The 16,725-nt window shown below is 43.0% G+C and overlaps 1 protein-coding gene across 2 annotated transcripts in view; it reads left to right on the plus strand.

Annotated features, from left to right (window-relative positions):
* Positions 1-16,725, plus strand: part of ATP2A3 (ATPase sarcoplasmic/endoplasmic reticulum Ca2+ transporting 3) — a 128,757-nt gene that overhangs the window by 82,571 nt on the left and 29,461 nt on the right. For both annotated transcript variants that reach the window (XM_083174137.1, XM_083174138.1), the window contains exons 9-10: positions 12,504-12,592; positions 16,134-16,236. In XM_083174137.1, the coding sequence (XP_083030263.1) occupies positions 12,504-12,592; positions 16,134-16,236 (192 nt within the window). The remainder of the gene's footprint in view (positions 1-12,503; positions 12,593-16,133; positions 16,237-16,725) is intronic.

Here is a 16,725-nt window from a genome sequence, read left to right on the forward strand (position 1 = left end):
CCACAGCATCTACAGTACATCTACAGCATCTGTATATCTATAAAAAGCTAATGCTGCTCCTCACCACTCAACATGACAGAGCCTCAACAGGAGTTTCAGTAAACTGGCATCTCCTGTGTAACTAATTAGAGATATATATAGATATCACACAGGGGCTCTGCACTAACTAAATTACCTAACAATAATAAACAGTTGAGATTTAGGTCATGCATTGATCAATGCATTTAAGCCTGCAGTCCCAGGCATGGGACCTCTCTTTTCTGCAGGTCCTAATCTATTGCTCAAAATAATTACCATAAACATAGCTATCACATTAGTGGTGTGGTCTATACACACTGGGCGATTATGCCCAGCGTGTATGGACAGCAATGACTGCTGTTATCGCTGCGGGGAAAGCCGCTCAGTGCGTACACACTGAGCGGCTTTACCGCTGCCCGGCGCCATCAGAGGGGGGTGGACGGCTTTGCACAGCGCAGCACTATGCAAAGCTGTCCTCCAAAACCGCTCATCTGCTGGTAATACCAGCAGATGAGAGGCTTTCCCGGGATGCAGGAGCACGCATTGCCGGGCCATACACATTGGGCAGCTTTGAGCTGTAAGACACTCAAACGTGCTGTTTTGAGCAACTTTCAGGTCAAAGTCGCCCAGTGTGTATGAGCCTTTAGACTTCAGGCCTATCTGGTCTAATGCTCACAGCAGCTATGCTTTTAAAGGTGATGCAATTACCAACACACCTGTTGCAAAGCACCTAGGGAAATAAATAATTTCAAACCGGGTGCATGAAAGAATGTGACCACAAAGAGACTAATTAAAGATTAATCTAATAAACAAAAAGCACTAATCATCGGCACTCCCCATTCCTAAATTTGGGTTGCCCTATGCTTTGTGACCACATTGTTTAAATAGAAATAACAGGGGCTCTGCAATCACTAAGTTAACTACAATAATTAACAGTGGAGATTTAGTTCATGTATTGATCAATGCATTTAAGTCTGCAGCCCCCAGCACGGGACCCCACTTTTCTGAATCCTGAGGATTAGTGCTTTATATTCATCTACAGCAGCAACATACAAAGATTCTGTCAGAGCAGTGTGTATAAAGCCAACTGCGCTGAGTGAATCTCTGTATGCTTGGTGCAGGGACATAACTCCCAGAGGCAGTGGAGTCTCCCTTTTCCAACTTGATGCCATAGGCAAGATGTTTGTTGCGCCCCCTAGCAGATGATACCACCACCAAACTTAGGCCCTTATTCAGATCTGATTGCAGTACAAATTTGTTTGGAAAATGGGCAAAACCATGTGCACTGCTGGTGGGGCAGATGTAACGTGCAGAGAGTTAAATTTGTGTGGTGTGTGTTGAAACTGAAATCTAAATTGCAGTGTGAAAATAATGCAGCCAGTATTTACCCTGCACAGAAACAAAATAACTCACACAAATCTAACTCTCTCTGCACATGTTACATCTGCCCCACCTGTAGTGCACATTGTTTTGTATATTTTCCAAACAAATTTGTACTGCAATCAGATTTGAATAAAGGCCTTAATGTTTAGACACCAAAAATAACATACTGTAGAAACACACAAATAACAAGTGGGGCTTAAAATACAAGCAAGCAACACAATATATATAAAATAAATTAAACAGCATTTCTAAACAATTGCTAGATGAAAACCTCTAAATAAACATATAATGGTATATTGCAATAATACATACAAATAAAAATAGAAATCCCACAATACAATATCACTGATTAAGGAGGTAATCAAGTTACTGTCACAGTATATAGAACTGAGAAGGGTGAAAGGAGAATTAAATATCCATACATTTAGGGCGACATGGATTGCAAATCATCACTGCACTGCACTGAGTTCAATAGTATACACCTGTAGATGTCAATAGCAATACCAGGGATCTCTGTCAGTGGTGAACCCCATGTTTTTGACTGCCTGTAGTCTACACTGAGCTTCATTTACATGTGAAGTTTGCACAACTGGTCAGGTAAGGAATGTGCCCTACTTGTGTAGTGTGTAGCAAGGAGCTCTCTGTTCACGGCTGGCGTTCACCGGGGAGGCAGTGTTAATTTGAGTGGCAGCACTGACAATCAGCTGCTGCTCCTAGGCATAGGAAAATTTTTAGCGAAAGTGGCGCTCAGCCTAGGTGCTGGCAGCTTGGTCGAGTTGTCCAGACTCAAATGTGCAGGTAAATATATAATGACCAGCGAACTAGCTCTATAAGTGTGTACCCAGTGTGTATGTCGGTTCCTTATGTAGGCGGTGAGTAATGATGATCTGAGAATAGCGTGTGAAGCAAAGCGAATGTATTGGTGTGAAACACAGTATCTGTTTAACAGACTTTTCTAACCAAAGGTCCAGAGATTATTCTGTAGATGCTTGTGCTGTGGGGAGAGAGAGGAAACACCACCGCTGCTCCCGGTGGTGTCTGCGGTCTCTCACCTCTCTCTTATCGACTGGGGAATTAGAGAGGGGTGGAATAGGTCTTCAAAGTATTGATTGGCACTGCGCTCACGTGTGGTTCAGTACACCAGACTGGGTGTTCTGGACTGATGAGTGCCTGTGTGCGGAGAGGGTGACCTTCCGGGGGTTGGTAGGGATGTAGTCACGGGGCGACGTTGGTGCTAAGTAGTGTCACCAGGGGCTGGCATCCCTGCACCACTGGTGGTGCACTAGCACATACCTTGTCATCTGCAATGTACAGATGCCAGGACTGTGATTTACCGTGACCGAAGCAGCCCAAAAAAGCTTGAGGTCCGTGTATGCGCAGTTCTGAGGACGATACTGCGATTGCGCTGGTCACGCAATTGCAGTGTAGGGGCAGCGGCAGTAGAGGGGGAAAGATTGGCACAGATTGAATACCCTCCTAAATCTCACAATAATAGTTTTTCTGGGCTCTGTGCTGCATCGTTCTGTGACCATTATTGATATTGTTATATTTTAATCTCATTACATGTTTATGGCATTTCTACTGTAGTAATTAGCCATTTTTTTTTTTACTACAGTAAAAATATTATGGGAAAAAATGCATACATGCAAGTACTATGAACAGAAGTGCTGGGTATATGGTTTATACTCCAACCAAAACCCTATTTGTGTGGAGTTTGTATGTCCTCTTTAAGTTTAGTTTACTTTCCTCCCATAGTCCAAGAAACATAATACTCTGTAGGTTATTGTTGTTACTTTCATAGAGAAACATAAGAACCCGTGTGTGTGTGTGTGTGTGTGTGTGTGTGTGTGTGTAGGGAAGAACTTAAGCTGACCATACACTACGCCAACTTCTCCTCTCAGAGAAGTCACCAGCTATACCCCTTTTGAGCATGCAATATATCGAATGCAATCCCATCCAAACCTACTCGACTCAAAAGCATTCCAAGAGATTGCTTGTGCAGCTGGTACAACTTGCAGGTTCCAGTGTGTTACGTACGGGACCGCACATTGCATCTGACCTACTGTCATTTCCATGAAATTTGGGCTCTTTTCATGGGATGGATTACCCCAATCGCAGGAAAAGATCCCAAATTGCATATGAATTGCGAAGTGTATGGGAGCCTTTGGGAGGTATGCAATGTGTCGCCGCTATTTCCGACATGGGAAATAGCGGCAGTTCCCTATTCAATGCTGTCATTAACGACAGCATTGATGCGGGATCACGGCGCAAACGGGCCAGGATCATCACTGTCGGCGGGGACCGACAGCCGTGATCCCAGATTGCATACTCCCCTTAACTGTAAGCACAAATGGTATAGTGGCTGATGTAATTAAATATTCTATGTACAGCATTGCATAAAAAGTAGGTGTTATTTGAATTTTATTTGAATGGCTTATTTGAGCCAGACGTTCATCGTCTGCAAAGCTACTCTGTCAGTCACTTCATTGGTTACCTGTATTCTACCGTATTCAATACAAAATTCTTTTACTTACACACAAAGCCATAAACCAAACTACACCAACATACATATCCTCTCTTATCTCAAAATATCATCCAACACGACCTCTACGCTCCTCCCAAGATCTGCGTCTCTCATCCACACTCATTACCCGCTCCCATTCCCGACTGCAGGACTTTCTTCGGGCTGCACCCACTCTGTGGAATGCCCTCCCAAGCACAATAAGACTCTCCTCTAGTCTCCAAACCTATAAGCGTTCCCTGAAGACTCATCTCTTCAGGCAAGCTTATCAAATTCCAGAACCAGTCATAGAACCTTGCGTTCTGGTGGAATCGATGCAATAAAGAATACAGTATCTATCCTTATGTATCAATGCCTATTTCCCTATAGATTGTAAGCTTGCGAGCAGGGCCCTCCTACATTTTGACTGTCTGTAAATACCCTGTTTTGTTGTTTCACTGTCTGCTATTGTAAAGCGCAACGGAATATGCTGCGCTATATAAGAAACTGTTAATAAATAAATAAATAAATAAATAACTGGTAATAAATCACAAAAAATACACAATGAGACTATAGTGTATTATGCTGATTTTACTCAATCTAAATCTCAAAAATTGGAATTCAATTGTGAGGCCAACACTCGGGCGATTTCAGGGCAATTTCTAAGCAATCTGACTCCATTTGTCTAGATCACTTGGAAAATGCTCCTACTTCGCTCCATGTGTATGGGCGATAGCGATGCACCGCTATATCCAGCCTGTTGGATAAATCTAGTTATAACGCACAGCGCTGAGCAATCTAACATCACTCAGCAAAATCTCTACATGTGTAGGCCCCTTTAGAACTGGCAATGTACCAGGTGTAAAAAAAAAAAAGTGGTATCCTCGGGGTTTAATGCCTGGGGCTATTCGTTTAGAGCCCTTTTGTTTTGCTTGGTAAATTATCATGTTATCAGGCTTTAACACATATAATACCAGAATCCGTTCCCAAACATATGTGTTAGCATGTTTTCCTGTGCTACAATTACTATGCTATCAGGGATTTATTTTTGGGTTCACTCAGACCTGAAATTAATTCTCCCATTAACTGCACCCATTGGGCTGAATTTGGGAATAAATGAATACAGTAGTCCTGCGGTTTCAATTAGCCAGCCGTGAATTCCCCCAGCTTATTGAATTATCCTTGTCATCATTGTAATGTGAGAAAAATAATGCATTGCATGTTCATTTCACCTTCCTCTTTCCACTTGTTCTTTGACATGTGGTCATTTCCCACACTGTTATTGTGCTGTTGTGCAAACCATCATTACTAGATTCATACAGCATGTTTATAAATTATCTCTAACATAAGCCAGGTTTGTCCACTGCTGACACATAGTCTATCCAGAAGGCAATTGAAAAAGGAAATACATTGAGTTATGTTAAGTATGACCAGATTCAAACAATGCAACAGCATGTGAAGGAGTGAAGTTTGTTTCCTGTCCTCAAAGGTGTTTAAAGGCTATTGCATAATGTGGAACCCAGATGAGGAATTCACATTAAATAATAAAGGTACTTGTTTAGTTTCACGGCGGCAGCATGGCCGCGAGCTACTTCCGGGTCTGTGTCCCCTTGCGGGGCTCGGTGACTGTCTACGCTCGCCACACTATCTAAAATCAAGGTACTTATATGTTAGTTGGGCGCCCACTAAGCTATTTGCTACGTTTTCTGCGGGGCTCGCTGCGCTCGCCACGCTTCGGGCTCGGTGGCTCGCCACACTATATAAAATAAGGTCCATGCCGACATGGATAGTGGGGGTATGAGCGTACCAACTATAGTGGGTGCCCAACTAACATATAAGTACCAAAATCAACTCCATGCCAATGTGGATAGTGTGGGTATGAACTATCCACGTTGGCATGGAGTTTCTTTTAAAGCCTGGGGAGCGCAACCCGGAAGCCGCACGCGACCATGCTGCCGCCGTGAAACTAAACAAGTACCTAATAAAAATACATGTTAAATATTTAAATAACAAGCTCAGAGGTGTATCATTAAGATTACAAAGTCTATTTATCAAGAGGACCCCAATCCTGGCAATAAGATTTATTTTCTTTTTATTTATTTGTTGATGTATTTTTTAATAAAAGAAAAAATAAGATTTTTCCTTCTACTGAAAGATGACTAGTTCTGAGTGCTCACTTTTGAATGTGTCACCACTGCTGTCACTGGGCCTGATTCAGACTCATTTGCAGTTTTGCTAAACTTTGCAAAACTGCAACTGCCAGGGCACGTTGCCTGCAAATGAGTGAATCGGGCCCAGTGACCATACCAGCAACACCCGAAACATGGCCATCTAATGCCTGGCTTTGCAGTAAAATTTTCACAGGGAGGGACCTGGTAAGTGGTGCGGCTTTACCTGCCCTGCTCGCCAGGTCCCTCCCTACAAAGGGAATTGTGCGGTCCCATCACTAAAGTGCGAGCACCACATAGCGAAGTGCGAGCACATTACTGACTGCAGATCTAGGAGCTTGGGGCCACATCTGCTGTGGTCCTCCTTCCAAGCTGTCCGGACACAAGCTGCTCCCACAAAACGCAGCATCCCATCCCCATAACATCGCTGCCCCTGGCCAGAACTGAAATGGCAAGCTCTTGTGATCGCAGTTTCAGGATTTGTGCATTTGCAGAAGTGTGAAAATCGTCCTATATCGATTTCTGTACTTCTATGGTCCACTCTGAATCAGCACCACTATTACATACAAGCCCATGGGGCGCACATTTCGGGATGCAGTTTAAATCCCGGCGGTCGGCATCCCGGTGTTCAAAATCCCGACGCCGGAATCCCGAATGCCAAAATCCCGACACTTTCTCCCCCCGTGGGTGTCCACGACACCCCCGGAGGGAGAATAAATTAGCGTGCCGAGCGTAGCGAGCGCAGAGTGCCCACAAGGGGGGGCGATCCACGTCCCCCGCTTGTCGAAATTTCGGCGTTCGGGATTCCGGTGTTGGGATTTTGAACGCCGGGATCCCGACCGCCAGCTTTTCATGCCGAATCCGCACATTTCACCCTGTTATGATATGCATTGAAACTGTAGGTTTCAAACTGATCTCCCAGCATTAATCCACCTATCGCAGGTGGACATATTGTCATATTGTCGCTGCGCATTATTAAGGTCTTCAGTCATACTCACAAACTACATGCACGCTGGGCAAAAACGGCCATTGTGTATGCACATTACGTTTACCTAGAACATTTGTAGTGTAATACTTAGAATTAGTATTATGGCACTGTTGAATCTCAGTCTATGGCGCAATAAATGGCTATTTTGATGCAATTTGAGGATCAGTTTATGTGGATACTATATGAATAAAAAATAAATGTAACAACTCACACATCTGCCTGATTTATGGGCATTCACAGACTATATCTTAGGTTACATCAGTTTCTGCACCTAGTCTGGCGGTTAGTCTGGCACCATTTTCAATCCCTTTTAATAAATCAAAATGCTATGGTTCTAACTACATGATCCCAATTTACTTACTTAATACTTTGTTTACATTTCCAAGAATTTAGTTGTGTTTAAGTGGAAATAAAACCGGTGGAATAGTTTTGAACCTTAAGACCCTTCCCGTTTTTGTGTTGCTGGTAATCCTTAACTCTTTGAGTGCCAACATTGCTGTGAGAGATCCTCAAAACAACCGCTAAAAATGCCAGCATTGCTCACAGCCACTGTTCTTTTAGGCCAGTATTCAATGGCCGGGCTGGCGGCTGGCAGCGAATCCTGTGTAGGATTCGCTGCACTTTCGCCACAATTCTCCCTTCAGAGAGATTCGCCCAGCAGCCTCCCGTCCTCCCTATTCAACGCGTCAGGGGCTCTCTGCCCCTGACGGCGATAATCACTCTCTGGGGCGAATAGTCCAGGGCTCTCTCCCCTGCTGCTGCTGCTACACTGCCACTGCAGGGGATTGAGCAGAGTCCCGGCGGGGGAGCGCGCTGATACTGCCAGGAGCCCCCGCACAGCATGAGGATGGGGACGGACGGCTCCAGCAGCAGTGGCAGACCTCCGGCTCCAGCAGTCCCAGCGCTGACATCTGCTATCACCGCGCTGGGGCTGCCTGAGCCGGAGGTCTGCTACTGCTGCTGGATCTGTCTCTACGTCAGCTGAGGCAGGTCTGTGGGGTCAGGGAACAGAGCGGGCGGGGTGTACTGATGAGCAGTATCTTCACCCCTTTCCCCTCCGCTGAGGTCCGCACATTTCTGAAGGGGGGTGGGGGGGATATCCGCCGCAGAGCCTGATGATGGACAGGCCCAGCAGCAGTAGCAGACCTCCGGCTCCAGCAGCCCCAGCGCTGACATCTGCGATCACCGCGCTGGGGCTGCCAGAGCCAGAGGTCTGTTGCTGCTGGAGCCGTCCCCGTTCTCTTGCCTGTCAGCTCATGTCCCCCGCATAGCCTCCCCCCCACCACCACAACCAGCGCAGCAACACACGTGTCCCACCTGTGGGGGTGTCCAGTCACTTTGTGGGGGTGAAGAAGGGGCTCGCAGGGTGCTGGCAGGGTGCTGGGATCGGAGCCGCTGCACTCACTGGTCCCGATCAGTGCAGTGAATATATGAATATTAATGAGCTGCTCCGGCTCCCGGCCCCCTGCTGGCGAATGTGTAGTAAAAAAAAAAAATATTGTTTAAAAAAAATAAATATATATTAAAAATATATTCATGTGCTGCAAGTATATGAATAAAAATAGCATGCCCTTTCATTGGAAAAATATTTTGATTTTTTAACACAAAAAAAAAAATTAAAAACGCTTTAATTTAAAAGATCACATTACAGTTCACCTAAAAAAGATGACGAATGCTAAACGGAGAATCATGGCGAAAATCAATGGAGAAAGCAGTTCTCCATTTGAGCATTGAATACACTGTCGGCGAATTCCACTAAAAACCCCATTGAAAATCACAGGCGAATTGTGGACAATCATTTACGGCGAATCGGCAGACATTCGCTGTTCATTTGTGGCGAATTGCCTCCATTGAATATGGCGAATTGTTTTTTGTGACAGAAAATTCGCCGTTAACCCAGCGAATTGCCAGATTCACTAAAAAAAAACGGCGAATCTGAGGCATTGAATACTGGCCTTAGTATAAATAAATACAAATAATGCCAAGTCAATTCAGTGAAGTTTAGTTATACCTGTATATTGCATTATTATATCTCTTACAGCAACGTTGGCACTCAAAGGCATATATTCAATGCCGTGGGCGAGCGGTGACTGCGAGCAGGACTTTTTGCTCGCAGTCACCGCTCACCCTGTCAGTATTCAACTGACCCCCCCCCCCCTCATACGCAAATTCCCCCTCACTCCGTTTTTTGAGTGAGGGGAAATTTGCGAATGTGCCTCCAAAAGCTGCGAGAATCGAGGCTAATTACAGCGAGTTTGCTGCACTAGCCGCGGCTCTCACAGTTTAGGGGAATCCTCGCAGTTCTGTGACGGCGAGGATTCCCCCGGAACATTGCATAGTGCGAGCGGCCGGCGCGGGGGTTAAACTGCGAGGATCACTGGTTTTCTGTGATCCTCGCAGTTTAACCCCCTCGCCGGCCGCTCGCACCGGCATTGAATACATGCCAAAGTGTTAACATCAGTTTACAGCCTCTCTTACAGCCACGTTGGCACTCAAAGTGTTAACATCAGTTTAGTGGATACAGACAGTGACTATCTGTATGTTAAACTAAATATAAATGTTAATCTTTAGTATAACAATGTACAGTATAGATCAAATCTTCATAAAACAGTACACAGCCGTATTTCATTGTGGGCTATAGAGAGAGGATATTATCTCCCTTTTAGTACAGTGTGATAGTAATAGCAAAATGATTGTAGTTCCATGATCACATTCAGGACCCCAATACAAAGTGCGCAGTGGCAGCATCTGTTTGGTATGCTTAGATCTTTAGCATACAGTATGCCTTGTGTTTTGTTTTTTACATTTTTCCTGATTGAAATTGTTTACTTGCTCTGCTTGATTCCACATAACACGACTAAGTGTAATCAATGGTTAATCAGATTTTTTACTAAAATTTTAATTTATAAGCAACTTAAACTGGTAAGTGATGGCGGGATGTGGTTAGCAACTCTGCAGTCAGGACACCGGCATCACGACTGCCATCAGAAGATAGGCACCGGATGTCCGAACAGGATCAGGATGCCAATGCCAGAATGCTAGCAGCCGGCATCCCGATCAGTAAGTGTGCGGCCCGCCCGGGGTATTGTGCAGTGTGGTAAGGGGGAGGGTTAGATTTAGCACTAGTGGGGGGATTGTGGGGAAGGAAAGGTTAGGGTTAGGCTGAAGATGTGTCTGGAGTAGTTTGTTTATAGATTTTTATGATGCTACATATGTGGGTATGAGCAACTTGAGTATAAAGAGAACCCTGTATGAATATACATAGTTTATAATCATTTGTATTGATTATAATGTAGTTATGTGGATTTGTTTGGATCAGATGTGTCATATGACTGAAGATGTGTTGTTATTAAATGTGTTACATTATCGGAATGACCAATACGTGATGTAGTATGAGATCAATTTGCATCAAGGAACTATCCAATCACATGACACTCCTGACCTATGAGGGAGCTGAAAGAAAAAAGTTTCTCCCAGACAACATACACCTATACAAAACAATGTCTTGGTCCCCACAGAGAGTGCAATGTTCACATTGAGTTTGCAAATGCAATCTACAATAAGGGTACTATTCACGTTATTGATATCTTTAATGTTTATTATATAGTTTTTTGATAAATTGATAGGACTGCCTCCTATCCTATTTTTAAGTCCAGAAGAGTTAATGATTTTCAGATGCTAATGAGAAGTCATTTTTAAGACAAAGCTATATGTAAGACCCATCAGGACATAACCCATTAGGGCACCTGAGACACAGAAACAGAAACTAGGCTAATATACAGCATGAAGCGAATGTAACATTTATTGCCATCGATTCATTTTTAGCAAAATACTCACCTTGGCAAGTCATGTAAAATATGGGTTTTGTCGTTATGGAAACCATAGTGTATACTCTGAGTACACCCAAAGCTAACCGTACGCTGAATGGACTTTGCAATACATGTGTACATTGTAATGTTCCTTACCACAGAGAAATGATTATAAAGTGTTTATCACTCATGGCCAACTTGTGTTATGCTGATTTGTACCTACTCTTGTGTTTCTTTCTTTTCCATCTGGTTCTGTCTACTACCTCCACAACCCTTTGCCTCCTGGCATCTTTCAATTCATACTATGTTATGGCACTTTCTCTCTGCCTCCCGGCCAGTGATTCTGGAGTGGAGTTGGTGGCTCTTAAACACCCCTCCACCTTGCACCCAAGATGGCACCACTGCCACAGTGCAGTCCTCACCTTTCAATTACTTTGCGCTGCCTTTCATGTGTAGAAAAATAAAACTGGGCCTGCTATGGCCTCAGTAGATCTCTGGTTAAGTGGTTGTGTATAAAGGCCCTATGCATCATTCATTATCTGTTCAATATGTTGCAATGCTGAAGAATGATTCAGGGTAAGCATTCAAAATCAACTAAATGGTATATGGTCATGTCTTGTGTGACATTTTGGGGTGTATTCAATGCGGCCGGCGAGGAGGTTTTTATGGCGAGGATGGCTTGTTTTCGGCGAGGATCACCAAAAACAATCCATCCTTGGCGTTTAACCCCCTTGCCGACAGCTCGCCCTATTTTATGTTACGGTAAATTCGAGCCTGCTGCATATAGCTATGAGCCTCGCCATTTTGACGGCCGCACTCACCGTTTTCACCTCGCTTTTTAGAAATAGCGATGTGGAAACATAACGTGCAGGGGGGTCAGTTGAATACTGAGGGCAGGCTATGACTGAGCAATAGTCACTGCTCCCTAGTCTGCATTGATTACACCCCTTTGTCTCTCTGGTTACAACAGTTGCACGCATTGTAGGTTTTTTTATAATCAATTGCACATTTATTAGGAATCCTATTGATCCCTACTTTTAAACCAACAGAGGTCTGAGAGGATTGATTCTGTGGGAAGTATACTGAGAAGTAAACCATGCTAAAGTGTAATATTTCAGTTATATATGGGAATATGTCTCAAGTGTACATTCTTTGGGTTTCAGATGTTTACAGCTAATAAAGAGTAGTTCCAAACACTGTTTGCAATTTTTATTTATTGCCTGTAATAACAAACTTTGCTTCTTTTGTTAAAGGTTTTATGTAAACGTTGCTTTTCTTATGGGCTACAAAAGGCAGCTTATTATTTTTTCCTATAGAAAAGATCAGGCTAGCTGCGGGGTGCTAAGAGACTTTATGCATGTTGTGTTTCTCTGGAGATGATAGGTCTCTATGCCAAGGTTAAACAGCACTTCAATTGTACTGTTATTGAGATTAATTAAATCAAATCCATTTCAGCAATCCAAGGGTAATCAAGTCGAACAAAAAATAAAATTGCATTGGGTTCTCTGCCAGTCTTTCAGCTGTTTTGAGTTGTATTACCTTGTTTGGACATTTTTGAATTGTAGCAAGAGTGTATGTGGATTCATGTATTATGGGCTAAGTTTTTTTTCTTTTTTCCCCCTTCTGCTTCTTTAAAGATGTTTGTGGTAGAGAAGATTGAAGGAGTAAATTGCAGTCTTTATGAATTCAGTATTACCGGCTCTACCTATGCTCCAGAGGGTCAAATGTGAGTATAATACAAGCAAGGTTTAAACTCATGAAGAAATGCAAAAGTGCTGTTTTATGCCCCTTTCCCACTGCAGGCTTTACACGGTAAAATGCCGTTTTTTTAGCCTTTTTAAACGGCTAGAGCTGCAGTGGGAAAGCTCCAGGTTGCTTTACACGGGTAACAAATACCGGTATTTGTTACCCGGGTAAAAAGCAGTGTTTTTACCGTGTAAGAGCCCTTTTTTGGCAATGGGAAAGGGTTTTAAACGGTATTTAGAAATAATAATAAAGGTTAAGAACATGATTGGTGCATGTGATGTTTTTAATGACAGGCAAGGTTTACTAGAGAGTTTAAACGTGTTGCTTTGTGGTTTACACGGGTAAGTGTGAATGGGACAAAAACTGCTTTTAAACGTTATTTTAACGTTTAAAAGCTGCAGTGGGAAAGGGTCTTTAATTGATTTTACTTGGAAACTGTGAAGGCTGTGAATAAGTTATTATTAGGGTGGTCAATCCTGAGTTTGGGCTTGGCGGGATACCGGATTTGGCCCTAAAATATCCGGGATTTAAATCATGGGATTGGAGTTTCCGATCCCGGGATTTCGGAATTAGACTGCTCCCGTCCTCGTCTTTGCGCATGGTCAGAGGTCCACCACCACTAATGCCAGAATGAGGGGGGGGGGGGGGCGCAGTAGGTGGCAGGGGAAATGAGTTTGGCCACCTTTTCAGGAACACTTTATGCCCCGCATACACTTATCATCAAATTTCACTGTATACTCTGTGATCCATCTGTGCAGAACATATGCAAAATATGCAAATTACACAGAAGTTTCAAATTTTACTGAGACTCTCACCGCTGCTTTGCAGAATCCAGCAACGACATATAAATAAAATTGATTTCCTGAGTAATCCTATGGTTGCCCTGAATGGCTGCGAGAATGGCACCATGTCTTTTTCGTACAGGATTGCAATTGTAAGCCGAGACATGTCCCGAAACGTTTGTGACATTCCTGCATTTTTTTCTTCCACTTCCTATTACCTCTCCCAAGCTTTGCAAATTAATCCTCCATGTGAGCAGCATCAATGCCTCCCTCTTTTCCCCACTAAAATGTAATAATCCATAGCCCTCACCATCCATGCTATGGAAGACACTTACTGTTGTACTCCTTCATTCATTTTACTCACCCATCTTTCTTTTATCTCCCCCCAGTCATCCTCATTCATCCTCCTGCATCCTCTTCTCTCCCTCTCTACTTCTTGCCAAACAGTATAGCTGGAGCAGTATACGCAGTGTAGGAATAGCAATGGACAATCGTTGGATAACAACCATCAATGGTTTGCCATAATGGTTTTGTCATCTATGATGGCAATCTGATGGTTCTCTGCTATTCCTCATAGCAGGGACCTCCATCAACACGTGGGAAAAGCCCAGCAACATATAAATGATTTGATTTAATTCTAGCAGTTCTAATCATGGGTAGTGAGCATGGAAGAATGAGCCACTGTGGACAATCCCTAATCCAGTTGTACCACCCAGGCACTAAGTAGCTACTTGTGTTGAGCTCTTACAATCTTTCCATTTGTGGCCCAGCATGCAAGCCCCTGATGCTCCACATCAATCATGTGACTGGTAGAGTTTGTACTGCGTACCAATTGGACCAGCTCTGTAAAAGCAGTTACTGAAGCTAGTGGTGTGCACTACATGTTCTGCCCCATCTTCCCTAGACTATGTTTAAGGAACATAGGGAGCACTATAAATAAGAGGGACATTTCCTGAGGAGGGGCAAGTTATCAACCTGACTTAACCTTCAATGTCAATTTAGTCAAGTGGTTAATCTGATCAGACCGTGTCCTTCTAAGAGTGTGTACATGGTCATGTATCATTTAACTTTTGCTACACATGCCTGTACATATACAGTATGGCAAAATGTGACAGAGATCTAGTTGCTTGGCAATGGTGCATAGCAGCCGTTTTGTCTATGAATGGGACATTGAGGCCAAATTTGAATCAAATAAAGCAAAGTAGCCTCCAGAATAGCAGCCTCCTTAGTAACATACAATGGTCAATTCATTGATTCTTACTAGAACGTCTAACTGAAGATCCTGTTTCATGCTGTATATACAGTAAAAACAAAGTTGTTCAAATGTCTTATTTGTGTTCCACAATATGCTATGTATTCTATTATTAACATATCAAATAAATGGGCAACATCTTGTTTGTATGGTTTTGTGTGCTACTGTATGAAGAAAAAAAAAACTAGCTTGAACTTTCAATGAAAACTACCCCTGCGTAGATTTTTATTATGAAGCCTTCATAAAATTACAGTATATTTAAATTGTAGTAAATTTGCCTGAACATGCATGGTTAAATAAAATTAAACCTATTTTATGTTTGCCAAATAGGACATCCACCAATGTGAAAAGGTCTAGTGGTTTTAAGACTTCTAGAATAGTAATATCTACCTCCTAAGAGCCCAGGTCAGAGGTGACCAGGTTGGATTAGTTCTCAAATACTTAATGGTTTGTGGTCTGAGTCTCACTGTACATGTGCCGCTATGGTCTTGTGACTGCTTTCGCAGTGTGGTTTTACAGGCTGCAACCAATGGGTGTGGTGGAAGGGTGACATGGGGAGGGGGTTAAAGCAGGCATTGCAGGGGGAATATCGCAGCTAGACCATGCGTCTTCAGGCATAGTTTCACTGACTGCAGCAGCTTATTTGCAAGGACATTTTGAGATTCCATAGGTTTGTTGCAGTCCCAGTGCTGAAAAGGTTTTTATCCACCTCTGCATCTGCCCTTAAGTACATTTAAAACTCAGGTGGAATTTTACTAAAGCTGCCCATACACGGTCCGTTTAACGGATCCATTTGGGACTTAAACAGCACACATCGTATCGCATCCCTAGTGCATGCAGTGTGCATGCACTGCGATCCGATACGATGTGTACCTAGTACAAAAAGTATGTGCAGCACATACTTTTTGTACCGTACTATGTGATGCGCAGGAGCGTGCATCGCACAGTACAGAACGGATGCCGGCGAACGGCTCCGTGTATGGGCAGCTAAAGATAGTTCTTTCACATAGGATGTTCAATCAGAATCCACATATTTATTAAGAACCTTCTAGTAGATAATAAATTGATTGGTTGCCCATAGCAACATCCCATGTGAAATAGAACTCCCATCTCGGTAAATTTCCCCCTGGATGTTGCAGAAAAACAAAATATCCTATATTTTAACTACGGTAGATCCTGTTGCATACTTTGGTTGGTGGTGTTCCCAAGCGTCATATATTGTGATACAGAAACCAAGAGAAAAAATACCTCCGAATGTTGATCATTCACTGAACATAATATTAACATAAAAATAGGTATTTCAAAATTATCCTATGCCAACATTTTTGCATCACATTTTGAAGCATGATAAGCAAATATTAAGTCCTCATATTATGGGGCATAACTTTAACCGTATATACCTGCTTATTAAGGAATCAAACCATGGTTGTTTGAGGGGCAAAGTAAACTTTCAGAGCTGTTTAGTTTCCTTTGTTTTCTTTAAACAGTTTAAAAGCTGATCAGCCCGTCCAGTGTGGGCAGTATGATGGTCTGGTGGAGCTGGCCACAATCTGCGCTCTCTGTAACGATTCATCTTTGGATTTTAATGAGGTCAGTATGCTTCTGTGCTAATTGACAATATTGTGTATTCTATAAAGTTTATTACTGTCCTAATCACTGAGCTTTAGTCCACTAAACACCTTTATCACATAATTGTTGAGATTCTTATAGCGGAATATAATATTTGACAATATTTTGTTTTGTGGCAAGATCAGGTAAACTTTCCTAGTATGTACAAAAGGTGAGCAGTACGCTTCCACAAAAGTACTATATTTACAAATAAATTGAATATTAAAATGTTTTTAAAGTATTTGCCAGAGTCTATGTACAGTATGCACTCAAACCACTTGTTTAAGCAATTGGTCCAGTCAGAAACCGGTATGGCTTTTACATGCTAAATGAAGGATGAAGGTCTGCAATGCAGCTTCAAGGTGACCGAAAACGAATTCCACACATTTTGGGCTCGGTTTGTGGGGGCACAAAAAAGTCGCAGGGGGCCAGGTCTGGATTGTACAGAGGATGACCAAACTACTGGATGCT

Source organism: Crinia signifera, chromosome 2 (assembly GCF_055691185.1).
Source record: "Crinia signifera chromosome 2, ASM5569118v1, whole genome shotgun sequence".
NCBI classification, from domain to species: Eukaryota; Metazoa; Chordata; class Amphibia; order Anura; family Myobatrachidae; genus Crinia; species Crinia signifera.